The sequence below is a fragment of the Pygocentrus nattereri genome, chromosome 5, assembly GCF_015220715.1.
Source record: "Pygocentrus nattereri isolate fPygNat1 chromosome 5, fPygNat1.pri, whole genome shotgun sequence".
Classification (NCBI taxonomy): Eukaryota; Metazoa; Chordata; class Actinopteri; order Characiformes; family Serrasalmidae; genus Pygocentrus; species Pygocentrus nattereri.
In genome coordinates, this window is record NC_051215.1 from 20634403 (window position 1) to 20647473 (window position 13071).

Here is a 13071-nt window from a genome sequence, read left to right on the forward strand (position 1 = left end):
TCTGTTTTATGACGTTTATGCGGTTTTATTTACTAAAATCAATTAATTAAAGTCAATTAATTCCTGTGTGATCATTTTCCAGCCTCTTTTTATTCCTCTAAAATTAAGCAGGCTGTTTCTGTTACTGTGTCTTTTAGACTTGTCTGTGTAAACAAGCTCTGTTCTGATTGGCCAGCTCTGTTGTGCTTAGCAGGGCACACTGCTTCTTATAACTGAAGTGTGAGTGGGTGAAGCTAAACTGCTGTGGCCTAAATAAGACAATATATGTAAAAGCTTTGGTTTTTGTTACATCACAAGAATGGTTGGTTCAAAACAGCAACTTAGTTTCCATAGTATGGAAACAGTGGCATTGCTTACTGACTGCATAAAAGTCTTTTGTTAAAAAGAAAAAAAAAAGGATGATAGTTATGTTATCTGTACGTTTTCCATGATATGGGCCTCAGTGTCTTACTTTATGGAAACTGAGTTTATAATAAAGCTTTGATTCAAGTTCTGTAGCCTCGATTACATCAAGCTTGGCAACTTGATGTTCTATGAAAACAGTGCAAACATCAACTGAAACTATTCAAATATGAGCACTTTGCTTACACACTGTGTTCAGATAGTGTACTTTGGCCACAGATGTCAGCTTGTATATTCTAAATCCTAGTTAAAATAAGTTAGCAGGCCCATATCCGATGTTTGAAGTCACTTATATAACCATTTGATTTATATAATCTTTTAAAACATTATTGGGCTGATTAGTAACAGTGCCGTCAGTGATATTGGGTTTCTTAGAGTAAACGTCAGTAGTATGTTTCTGGATCTCTGATATGTTGAGTTTTTTGTAATACGTGTAAATATTGTTTTTCGCTCCCTGGTCCAAATTTCATTCTTTAAATATTTAATAAGTAAGTAAATGTTTATGTGGCGCTTTTCTACAACAAGTCTCAAAGTGCTTTACCTTGCCAGAAAAGCACACAGTAAAATACAAAACTAATAAATGAATGAACACAGAATAATACTAAAATCCTCACCAACGTAGTTCAGGAGCCGCTAAAAGCACAAGAATAAATAGCAATCTTAAAACATGAACCAAGTCTGAATGTCTAATGTCTGCAGGGTCTCAAAACCAACACATACACACATGTATGAGCCTGTTCAGCCTGCAGTGGTTTAGCCCCACCCACTTACACTTCAGACTATGGCAGTGCTGAGGGCCAAATGCGGCCCGCGTTGATTCTAATTTGCCCTCCAGCCTGTATGTAGGCTATTGCAGTTGTTCCTTTCACCAGACGGTGGCAGCAGTGCTGTAAACCTAACATTAATTTACAGTCTTTTTAAGAAATTATTTTTCAAATTTACAATCTTTAAATTTATTTACTGAGTGATGTGTAGTCACGACTGCACACTGTGACAACCAGCAGTTTCAAGAGTGAAGGGAAAACATTTTTTCATTGATGGCTGTAACAAATGTGTGTCTCTGGCTACATTTACACAGCAGGTAAAAGTGGCCCAAATCTGATTTTCTCACCAAATCAGATTTTTTTTTGTTTGGCTGTTCAGATTTTCTTTTAAATGCTCATCCAGTGGTAAACAATCACGACCGCCAGTGAATGGCAGTCGCTTCCGGAGGATCAGCTTCATCTTCACCAGCATCACAGGAGCCATCATGAAGCTTCACTGACTGACCAGTGGGCTCATCACTCAAAATGCATTCGAGCCGTAAAAAGGGCAAGGTCACTTCTTTGGTTCGTGTCCTTGGATTCTTCAAACTTCGCTTTCAAACTGTCGTTTGACGCTGCAGCCACGTTCGGATGTTTATTTTAAACATGGAGGGTTTTGGATGACTCTCTAATAATTTTTTGTTACAGAAACATCAGCCCAGATGTTTGAGTCTCAGCAGCACGAAATTATAATGAATGACAAGTTGGATTGACGGAAGAGTCGCACAAATTCCGATCTGGCTGCTGTGACTAAAGCTATGTTCACATTTCAAGCCTCGTTGCTCGTATACGATTTTTTTGCTCAAATGCAAAAAATGCAAAAGTAAGATGAGCTACTTTTCCACCGTTTACAGGCTTTAACATCTGTTCAGCGTTGTTGCCATGGTAATGCTGAGTGATGGCGCAGCTTGGCGGAAAAAAGCACATGAATTTCGATCTGAGCATCTCATTAAGGTCACATGGTGATGATTTGGATACGTATCTAATCTATGAGCACATATGAAAGTGGCTCAGGTCGGATTTGAAAAGATCAGATTTGTGTCCACACAGTCCTGAAAACATCACATCTGAGTCACATCAGGGCCAAAAATCTGATTTGTACCACTTCAGTCTGGTAATGTGAATGAAGCCTGAATCCCGTCGTCTTAGATCGGATACGGATTGGATTTCGGTGCCACGTATGAGAGTGTCTCGAATCGGAACTGAAAATGTCATTCAGTTTGTTAATCTGTTCACACTGACACACATCTGTGTCACATATGAAGAAAAAGATCGGATTTGGACCATTTTTACCTGCTGTGTGAACAAAGCCATATGTGATGAGGGACAGCAGATCATTTAAACCTGACATGGACAATAAGAATTCAAGGGAAAAGAAGGCAAAAAATAAATGAAGCAGCAGTTAAATCCGAGCTAATTCAGTCAAGCAATAGGGAATAATATTTGTGTTTGTGTTTTTCTCACTTTGAATACTGGATATTTAAAGAGATAGAGAGAGGCTGGAAAATGTTAATTACAATGGTTTTGGTGCATAAAAGCTCACAAATGTCAATCAGACCTGGAAAAAATACAGTGAGTAAAAACGAGATGAAATCTGTGCAGTAGATTAAGGAGGTGATCACAGTGCTTAATCTGGAGGGTCATTAATCCAGATTTGGGGTCTCGTCTAGTGTAAGGTAACAAGCTGTGCTTGATCAGCTAAAGTCTCTTAATCAGATAAAAGAAATAGCAGGTTCTTTTGTTATCTAGTCCTCACAGACAGCTTTGGTAATGATAAATGTTTCATCGACTCAAAATTCCTGCTTTTTATTGTATTTATTTGAAGGTACATTTGAAGGAAACTTGTCAGTTATGACTGCATAATGGTGCCTACACTATGAAAGATGGTTCTTCAAGGGTTCTTTAGCAAAGAAACTGGTTCTGTACATGAGCCATGTTCACTCAGAGAACCCTTTTGCATGATTAAGAGTTTCTTTGCCATGTGAAAGTATTCTTCAGATTGATGGAGAATGTGCTGTAGATGGTTCTATGCAGAACCTTTTTTGAAAAGGATTGTATGTAGCACCAAAAAGGGTTCTTGTATGTTGATGTCAAGCTTGTAACAATAGAATAACCCTTTTTGGTGCCATGTGTAACACTTTTCAGAAAGGTTTTATAAAGAACCCTTCTTCAGATTGAAGAGAATGCATTGTAGATGGTTCTATGTAGAACAGTTTGCAAAAGGTTCTATGTAGCACCAAAAAGGGTTCTTCTGATGTCTAGACTAGAGAATAACCTTTTTTTGGTACTCTATGGTTCTATGTAGAACCTTTCTTCAAATGGATGCAGAATGCATTGTGGATGGTTCTATGTAGAACCTTTTTGAAAAGATCTCTAGAGAGCACCAAAAAAGCTTCCGCTATTGTGACTATATCAAACTTGTAACAATAGAAGAACCTTTTTGGTGCTATATAGAGCCTTTGTGAAAAGGGTTCTATAGCACCCCAAAAGGGTTCCTGTATTGTGATAACATGACAAAGCTTGTAACCATACAAGAACCCTTTTTAGTGCTATATAGAGCCTTTGACAGCACATTCTCCATCAATCAGAAGAACTGTTTTACTATGCAGAGAACCATTTAATCATGCTAAGGGTTCATGGTTCTATTTAGAATATTTTCTTTGCTAAAGAACCCTTGAAGAACCATATTTTGAAGTGCCTAAGTGAAGATTTTACTGCTTCTTATTGTTTTGACTTTTCTATGTTGTGACAGCGAAGCTCCCTTGGAATAGGAAACATGAAGAAGTGCGATTAACAGCCTCCGGATAGTAATTTCTCTTTTTTTATTTTTATTTTTTGTCCCTTTCATGTTCTAGCAGGGAACTAGATTGCAGAACCCTAAAGCAAGTCAATCACCTCTAACCTCAAAGCGCAGATTTTTCTGCTTTTTTCTGAAATCTCTCAGTTTAGCCTGAGCGTAAGGTACCAGAGTCATAGTGTGAAGATGAGTAAATGGGTGTAAAGCTGAGGTTATTCTGCCTTTCTCTTCTGGAACTTTCCATAGAGATTCAGTTCCACGTCATCTCGCACATCGGCGGCTCAGTTTACCTTTTTGATGTCCTCCTTATTTACCTTGATGAAAGCGTGTAGCGGAGAGCGGGGCACAAACGGGAAACATTCAACAGTTATGAACATTGAATAAAACAAACATTTTATGGAGTTTAACAGGTTCCGGTGCTTTGTCATGTTCTCCTCTTCCCATAGCAACATCATTTGTGGATTTTGACAGCAGTCCACCAGATGTTTCTTCAGATTCACTCCAAAGACTGAACGTATTTCACCATAAGTGCTTCTGATTAGCGAGCTGCGCAGAATTCTCTCCTACACACTTAAAAAAGGTGGTCCTTCAAGGGTTGCTTGGAAAAGAAAATAATTCTGTAGTCTTTCTGTGATTGCAGGGCTTTTTGGATTGTTAAATGGTTCTTTATACTGATGGAGAATGTGCTGTTTATGGTATTGTGTATGAAAAAGGTTTTATAAAGCTCTGAAAGTTTGTTCTGTTGTGACAATAGGAAAACCCTTTTCATGCAAAGAATTCTTTGAGTGTTCATGGTTCTAGATAGAACCATTTTCTTTACTAAAGAACCATCTTTTTTAAGAGTGTATATGATTTTTATCACCTCTTGGTGGCTGTAATATATTAGATTTATAGATTTATGTATCACATAAAGATCATATTTGTACTATAATGTATATTACTGTATTATGTGTAAATTTATAGATTTTTAGCTTTACAGAGACTTTTTCTCCCATTATACCACAGCATTAGAGCTGGGCAATATGGGAATAATTATCGCATCATGATAATTAACCCTCACCAAACTCACGTATGTCAAATTCCCTGTTTCTATATCCGTCTCTGTATCTTTGTGATGATCCAGCTCAGAAATCCAGTTCAAACCCTTCCTGAATCCGTAAAGCCGCCCTTTCCATTTCATCCTATCACAAGATCATACGAGACTCATATCCGGAGTTATGAGCCTATGAAAAGGGCTGAATACACGTCATCTGCCTCTCACTCTGTGGAGCTGGTGGATTCGTGTGTCCATCTACATTGTGTGAAACTGACCAATGGACACTCAGTAAATCACTAAGCGCTGACCGTCACGCTGGAAACCCTTCACAAAACGACATTTTGAGACACAATCACAACCTGCAATTAGTGCCACATTTATTGGGTGTTTAAACGTTTACCCAATAATACAGTCATTATTGGATTTCTGCTGTTATCACATCACTGAAATACTAAATATAAATCATTGTGTGACAGCTTTTAATAGCATTTTTAAAAATGTGGCACTACAAGCTTTTTTTTCTTTATTCTGATCAGATATCTGAGAACTGAATATCAGAACATGTCAAGCATTGTGAAAATTTCTGAAAGTATCATGATTTATAGATTTTTGCCATATCGTCCAGCTCTGTGTATGACAACCACAACTCTCACGGTAGCAATAAGTTCTTGGTATATTGCCCACCATTGCAAAACCAGACAGCGACATTAGAGGGCGCCTGCGAGCAAGTCCACAGAATAGTATTGAATTGATTGCGTTAGCACTGATTTACTAGACGGTTTAGAGACTGAGTTAGTCCTGCCGGTGGGACAAGTTGTACCATTTGCACTCACTCACTTTTGGCTAAATTGTTTATAAACAACAAAAACGGCAAACAAACTTCAGGTTTTCCAGTGAGGTGTGTAAAATTATTTAGCTTGGTTTTGCCCCGTTCTTTGCTCCTTGCACTTAAGCCTATACTTATTTGATTGGAGCTCAAAGCAAACAGAAGAGCTCCTCATTAAAGGTTCTAGATCAGATTGTGAGGAAAGGGACGTCAAACAATGTAAACCCAAAACCTCAGGTTGAGTGTCTCATCTTTATCTATCTCTCTTTTCTTGCTTCTACTCTTATTTGTCACAGTCATGCCCTCTTGATTTCACTCCTGGTGATGTTTCTCATTGCTCTCTGTCTCCCTCTCCCCCCACTTCACTGCCCGGCCCCCTCATTAATGCATTGGCTGATTTTGTGTGGGGGGGTTTGGTCAGCTGCTGGCCGGGATGATAGCAGAGCCTGCTTTTCTCTCTGAATATACTATCTTTGCTCTGGACCATTCAAAACGACCCAAAGCGGCCCAGGTGCCCAGTGCGGTGAGTCCATCCTCGCACATCGCCTCCTCTTCCCACCCCACCTAAGCTCCCCCAGACCTGCTGCCCCTTCTTCCTTCACCCTCTTTGTGCAATGCTTTTGGGGGTTTTGGGCTAGAGGATGTGTGTGTAGTTCTAGCCAATCTCTGCTTGCAACCTTCCACAACCTCATGTTCCTCTCCAGTTCCCTCGCTGTAACTCTAAGGCATTTCACCCTTAACTCTTGCATCTAATCCGGGGTGCTCAGCTGCGGTCCTGCAAGGCAGGAGTGCTGGTGTAGTTTGGTGCATTTCTATTACGCTAATCTCGGTTCCAAAAAAATCTGGGACGGGAGGTGGAATACATGCTAATGCTAATACATGGAATGCTAATACAACCCGAAAGAAGTAATTTGTAACTTCTCATTGACCTGTATTAAACTGAACAGTGCAAAAACATGATATTTGATATTTAAGCAGTAGAACCCAAGAAGGAGTGGTGCGTGTTGTCGTGAAATAACATCACAGCTATGGATTGGTGGCCGTAGATTGTCACAGCTGTGATGTTATCAGCGATAACATGCTCCTCGAGTGTTCTATTGCTTTAATACAACAGTTAAATAAATAACGTAAGAAATTAATAAACTGGGCCGTGAACGCAGCGTTTAGTATGTTTTAATGTTCAGTTCCTTCCACCAAATTATAGTTCCTTATCGAGCAGCTTGTTGCTACAGCAGAGTAATGAGCCCCGCCCACACACTGCACAGCCGGCAGTTCGTTCTCCAGCTCCATACACTAAATTCCCAAACTGTCGTCACCATTGTGCAGCTTTTCAGTCGACAGCTGTGACGGAAGAACAGCTAAACCTGGAATCATCAGAAATGAACCCAGTACCATTCACCAAACGTTTGGTCTGATCTTCAGAGTCTGACCAAATCAGACTGAGCCATAAGACTGCCGTAATATCAAGTTCAGCTCAGTTTGATCAGTTTTTTCCACATCAGTATTAATGTTGTTTTGTTCCAGCCAGTCTGTAAAGCTTCTTACAGCCCATTTAGTTTGGCTAATGGTATTGGGTTAATTTCTGGCTGATTCCAGGTTGTTTAGCTCTTCTGTCACAGCTGCTGACTGAAAAGCTGCTCAGTTTGGGAATTTAGTATACTCTGACCAAATAGGCTGTCAGTCAAATGTGATCTTAAGTGTCTATTTTCTGTTTGTGGCAAAGTAAGAGTGATGTTATTGTGTAATAACAGCACAGTTAGAACGCCTCTCAACCAATCAGCTCGTTTGGCTACTTATGAAATTCTTTGTGAATATACGCCAATTACAAATATGATGCCTGCAGCATGTTACGAAAAAATGTTGGGACATTTGTTCACCACCGTATTACACCACTTTTCCTTTTAACCACTCTTTTCTGTTATATGAGCAGCTGCACAAACGTAGGGCCTTTGTTGTTGTTCTTTGTTCCACATATTTTCATTGGGAGACACTTCTGGACTGCAGGCAGGTCAGTCTTGTACCCTCACTCTCTGATTACGCAGCCATGCTGTTGTGACACATACAGGATGTTTCTTGGTGTTGTGTTGAAATAAGCAAGGACGTCCCTGAAAAAATCTTTACAGGAAAAGTGAGCTCTCATTCTCCAGTGTCTCCTAATTTTTCCTATATGTGTTCTTGATGAAGGTCCTAAGGAAACAGCTATGTCTGATTCATGACGTGTTCCTAAAACTCAGAACTGTTCTCGCCTCTGTGCACTTGAGTGTGTGTAGATTCTATTCTTACCTAAGATCAAGCCCCACATAAGAGAACATTGGTGAGTCAAAATCTACGTCAAAACTGCATAAGCGGGTTTAAGAAGAAACTGTTGTTCTTAACAACAGTTGGAGAATGACATCCAATGTCCTTGCTTTTAAAGGAAGTAAATAGAAGAATAATTTTTCTGAGTAGTCTTGGATCGTTTCTGTTGGTTCATTCATCATAAAATTTTGACACAACATAAAGGGCAGCTGCCTTTATCAAGCCATGACAAAAAATGAAAAACGAGAAAAATAGAGATGCAAGATTTTGCCCCGACAGCGATAATATGCTGCACCAAAATGTGTAGGTATCTTTGTGTTAAAAGTGCTTTCACAGATGCGCAGGATACCCTCTATTGGATTTTGATTTTGGATTTTGAACTTTATGCTGGTAACAAACTGGATGGTCCTTTCCTTCTTTGGCCCAGAGAACATAGCGTCCATTATTACTTTCAGCAATGTTGTCAGACCACAATGCATGTTCACACTGAGTATCAGTCTATTTCAGATGCACTTGAGCCCAGAGAAGTTAGTGGCAATTCTGTTGTATGTTTTCTGCTAAACATAGTCCAGTCTGTTTACTCACAGGAGTTCAGTTTTGGTTGCTGGCCTTGTCCTTTACAAACAGAGATTTTTCTGGATTCTCTGAATATTTTTAATATGATGTGCTCTAGAGGGTGAAATACCTAAAATCCTTAATCGCTCATTGTGGATTGTTATTTTTAAACTATTGGATTTGTCACTGACACATTTTTGTGTCACAGTTTATGTGCAGCCCAATAATCTGTTAACAATCCGACTAATAGCTCAATCAGAATAGAATACGTCCATGTAAACACCTCAGAGTAGTCTAGTCTGATTGAGGCCTCTCAGAATACAGTTTCTATCCGACTGAACAAGGTGGGTAATTCTGTAAATAATCTGTTTAAAAGAAGAATAATAGCCATGTAAATGCTTGTATCTGATTACATTCCTTATCGGAAAGTTTAAGTCCATTCTGCGTGTGCATTGCGTCATAGTGAGAGTTTATAACATTCAACACGGCAGAGCAGAAACTGGTCTGAAGAGGAGATGAAGTTTATTCTCTGATCTTTAATAGAAGTTGGTGGACATCCAGCATATGTGTCTCAGAACACGACATCTTCCTCTCGGGCCTTCTTTAATAAGGACATGTGAAGGGCGTTTTCCTCAGTCTGACAGCATTTTAAAGACATTAAAAACAAGCACTGCTCACTGCTGCTCATCTCACTCTGACTGGACTCACGTGATGCTGGTTGTCATGGTAACGTCTACACTAAGCGGTTCTTGCACATGCGCATCATTTTGGATCGGATTGCTTGTAGTGAGCGTGTAAACAGATTTTCTATCAGATTGTTGAGTAGAGTGAGCATAAACACCTCAGTCTTAATCTCTAATCGGAATGTGTTCAATCGAATTGGCAAAAATCTTTGCATGTAAACACAGCCAGTGTTGAGCCTCGACCCGTCCTTGCTGTTTTCTTGGATGCTCTTTTTTATCCAAGCATGACTGCATCTCCTATTTTAAGATGTTTTTGAACATTTTACAACAATCCTGATCTTAAAATGTCCCAAATTTATTGAAACATGCTGCAAGCATAAGTTCAGAGTGAGTTTATATTTGCAAACGTGTATGAACTCAACAAATAAAACATTAAATATTGTCTTTGTGCTGTTTAAATACACGAGTACTTACAAATCACTGTTTTCTGTGTTAATTTGCGTTTCATACACTCTTCTCTTTTTGGAATTGAGGTCTGTATTCAGTTTCTATGCGATAACGCTACTAAAACATAATTAACTGACGAGCGTGTTTGATTAGTTTGTGGAAATCACCAAACTCTGCCGGACTCATGTTTTCCAAGGCTGGAGTCGGGCATCCCTATGATCCGATCCTTTGCAGTCTTTTTTTTGTATCAGTTGCTTGTGCGCTGTCTGCACTTCATCCCTTGATTGTTTTTTCTAAATGGTTTCCTGTTGGCATCTCGAGGAATGGATAGTCTCCCTCTGTACTGAGATAATTCCCTAGTTTGGTGTTTGAATTCCTCTCTGCCTCATATTAGTAGACTCAGATGTTTCTCGGTTATGAGTATGTATGTACATGTGTTTGCTGTTCCCCCTCAAGAATTTACATACGTATTGGCTTCTGTAGTTTAGAACTGGAGCTACGAGACTAAACTAACCAACACTTGAAGTCAGTAGTTACCCAAATCTTTTCTGTAAATACATCCTTAACATTTTCAACTCCTTGAGACCACCAGTGGTTCCAAAACACACTTCGTCATATGAAATATGAAAGTTATGAAGAATAAGCTACATTCAGAAGCTGGGCGTCATATGAGGCTGTAACTCTTCTGTCCAGTCAAATAGATGGTGATGTCATTTTAAACCCTTATAATAAAAGAAGCTGAACTCAGTTTGTTTTTCTACTGAAAGTCGACCCATTTTTCCACAAATCTGGGCTATAAACTATAAACAGATGGCGTCTCTTCAGTGATCTGCTCTGTAAACATTTTTGGCTTTCAGCAGTAAATTGTAAGCATATAGTGATATGTGTAGATCATAAAACACATTCTGTTCATTTGAGTGGAACTTTTACAAAAGATTTGCATTTATTTCACACAGTTACTGAATAATTTGCCTTATGATTTGAAAATTCAGATGGAAAAAAACAAAATATACCCTGGAGAATAAGAGGTTAAAATGTCTCTCATCTCACTCAAACCGCATCCAGGTCTTCATTAAGGTGAGGCAGACTTATAGATGTGGTTCAGAACACAGTGCAACTCACTGTGAGTGACAAACACCAACAGAGCTTCACCGTGTAGCTGAACACTGCATGCAAACACTTTATATAGCAAGTGTTATGATGTATTTATGCAACACAGGTGTATTTCATTACATTAATGATTTCTGTCTTTTTTGCACATATACAGTGATCAGAAGTTTTAGACACAGAGAGCTTTAGGTATTTATATGCTCAGAAAACATTAATTTTACAATAAATACAAATAACATTAATAAATAAACAGTAATTATGTTTTAGATTTTATGTGTGACAGTGTTTCCATTTAAGCATTTCCTACCCTGTCCTCCAGGAAGCCCAGTATTATTTGTAGTTAATTTCCAGTATTTGGCAGGCAGTCAGGGGCTGGAGGTCAGGGAACCTTGTGACCAGAAGGTTGTTGGTTCGATCCCCAGAGCCGAAGGTACATGACTGAAGTGCCCTTGAGCAAGACACCTAACCCCCCAACTGTTACCCGGGTGCCCACTGCTCCGGGCAAGTCTGCTCACTGCCCCTAGTGTGTGTGTTCACTAGTGTTTATGTGGTGTTTCACTGCATGGATGGTTTAAATATGGAGCTGCAATTTCCCCGTAGTGGGACTAATAAGGGGCACTTAATCTGAATCTTGTCTAATCAATGCGTCATTATATTATATCAGGTAACTCAAACCCATGGAACCAGGTCTTCAGACTATCCCACAAACTATCTTTACTATGCTTATGCTCATCTGAGTCAATAGATTTGGGTAACTATTGACTTGTAGCGACATTAAACATGAACATAAAGCTCCAGATTCTTTAGTAAAGACAAGGGTTCTAGTTCAAAACATTTCATTCTTAAGAGTCCATATAGTTACATATAGTTTCCATCGTGGTGTCAGTAATAAACTTTTTTTAAAGGAAATTTTAAGGTTCTTAAGCTTGATGGAGAATGTGGGGTATATGGTTCTATATAGAACTTTTTGGAAAATGGTTCTATATAGCACCAAATATCGTCATGATGTCAAGCTTGTCACAGTAGAAGAACCTTTTTAGAACGCCTCAATCTGAGGACCTGTTTCACTGTGTGAAGAACCATTTAAGCATGCAAATGGTTTTATATAGAGCTCGTGGCTCTAAATAGAACCGTTGGCTTTAATACAGAACGCTTGAAGAACCATATTTTTAAGCATGAGTACAGATACAGTGCCCTCCATAATTATTGGCACCCCTGGTTAAGATGTGTTCTTTAGCTTCTAATAAATTGAGGGTTTTTTTAAATAATATAGGACCACGATGGAAAAAAGAGCAAAATCCAACCTTTATCTCAAGTGCATTTATTCAGTAGGAAAAAAATCCCACATTAAGAAATAATTGTTTAACATCAAATAATGTGTGCCACAATTATTAGCACCCCTGATGTTAATACTTTGTACAACCCCCCTTTGCCAACAAAACAGCACCTAATCTTCTCCTATAATGTTTCACAAGATGGGAGAACACAGAAAGAGGTATCTTCGACCATTCCTCTTTGCACAATCTCTCTAAATCATCCAGCGACCTGGGTCCTCTCCTCTGCACTCTCCTCTTCAGCTCACCCCACAGGTTTTCAATGGGGTTAAGGTCTGGGGACTGAGATGGCCATGGGAGGAGCTTGATTCTGTGTGTGGTCAACCATTTCTGTGTAGATCTTGCCATATGTTTAGGGTCATTATCTTGCTGAAAGACCCAGTGACGACCCATCTTCAGCTTTCGGGCAGAAGCCACCAGATTTTGTTTTAAAATGTCCTGGTATTTCAAAGCATTCATGATGCCATGCACCCTAACAAGGTTCCCTGGGCCTTTGGAAGAAAAGCAGGCCCACAGCATCACTGATCCTCCCCCGTATTTCACAGTGGGCATGAGGTGCTTTTCTGCATACTCAGCTCTTGTGTTACGCCAGACCCACTTACAGCATTTGTTGCCAAAAAGCTCTATCTTTGTTTCATCTGACCAAAGCACACGGTCCCAGTTGAAGTCCCAGTACTGCTTAGCAAACTCCAAACGTTTACGTTTATGATTGTGAGTGAGAAAAGGTTTTTTCCGTGCATGCCTCCCAAACAGCTTGTTGGCGTGTAGATAGCGTCTGAT

The 13071-nt window shown here is 39.4% G+C and overlaps 1 protein-coding gene across 3 annotated transcripts in view; it reads left to right on the forward strand.

Annotated features, from left to right (window-relative positions):
* golga4 (golgin A4) overlaps positions 1 to 13071 on the forward strand; it is an 82278-nt gene that overhangs the window by 3828 nt on the left and 65379 nt on the right. For 2 of the 3 annotated variants that reach the window (XM_017702647.2, XM_017702648.2), the window contains exon 3: positions 6286 to 6387. The exons of the other annotated variant lie outside the window; for it this stretch is intronic. In XM_017702647.2, coding sequence (XP_017558136.1) covers positions 6286 to 6387 — 102 coding nt within the window. The remainder of the gene's footprint in view (positions 1 to 6285; positions 6388 to 13071) is intronic. 3 annotated transcript variants of the gene reach the window in all.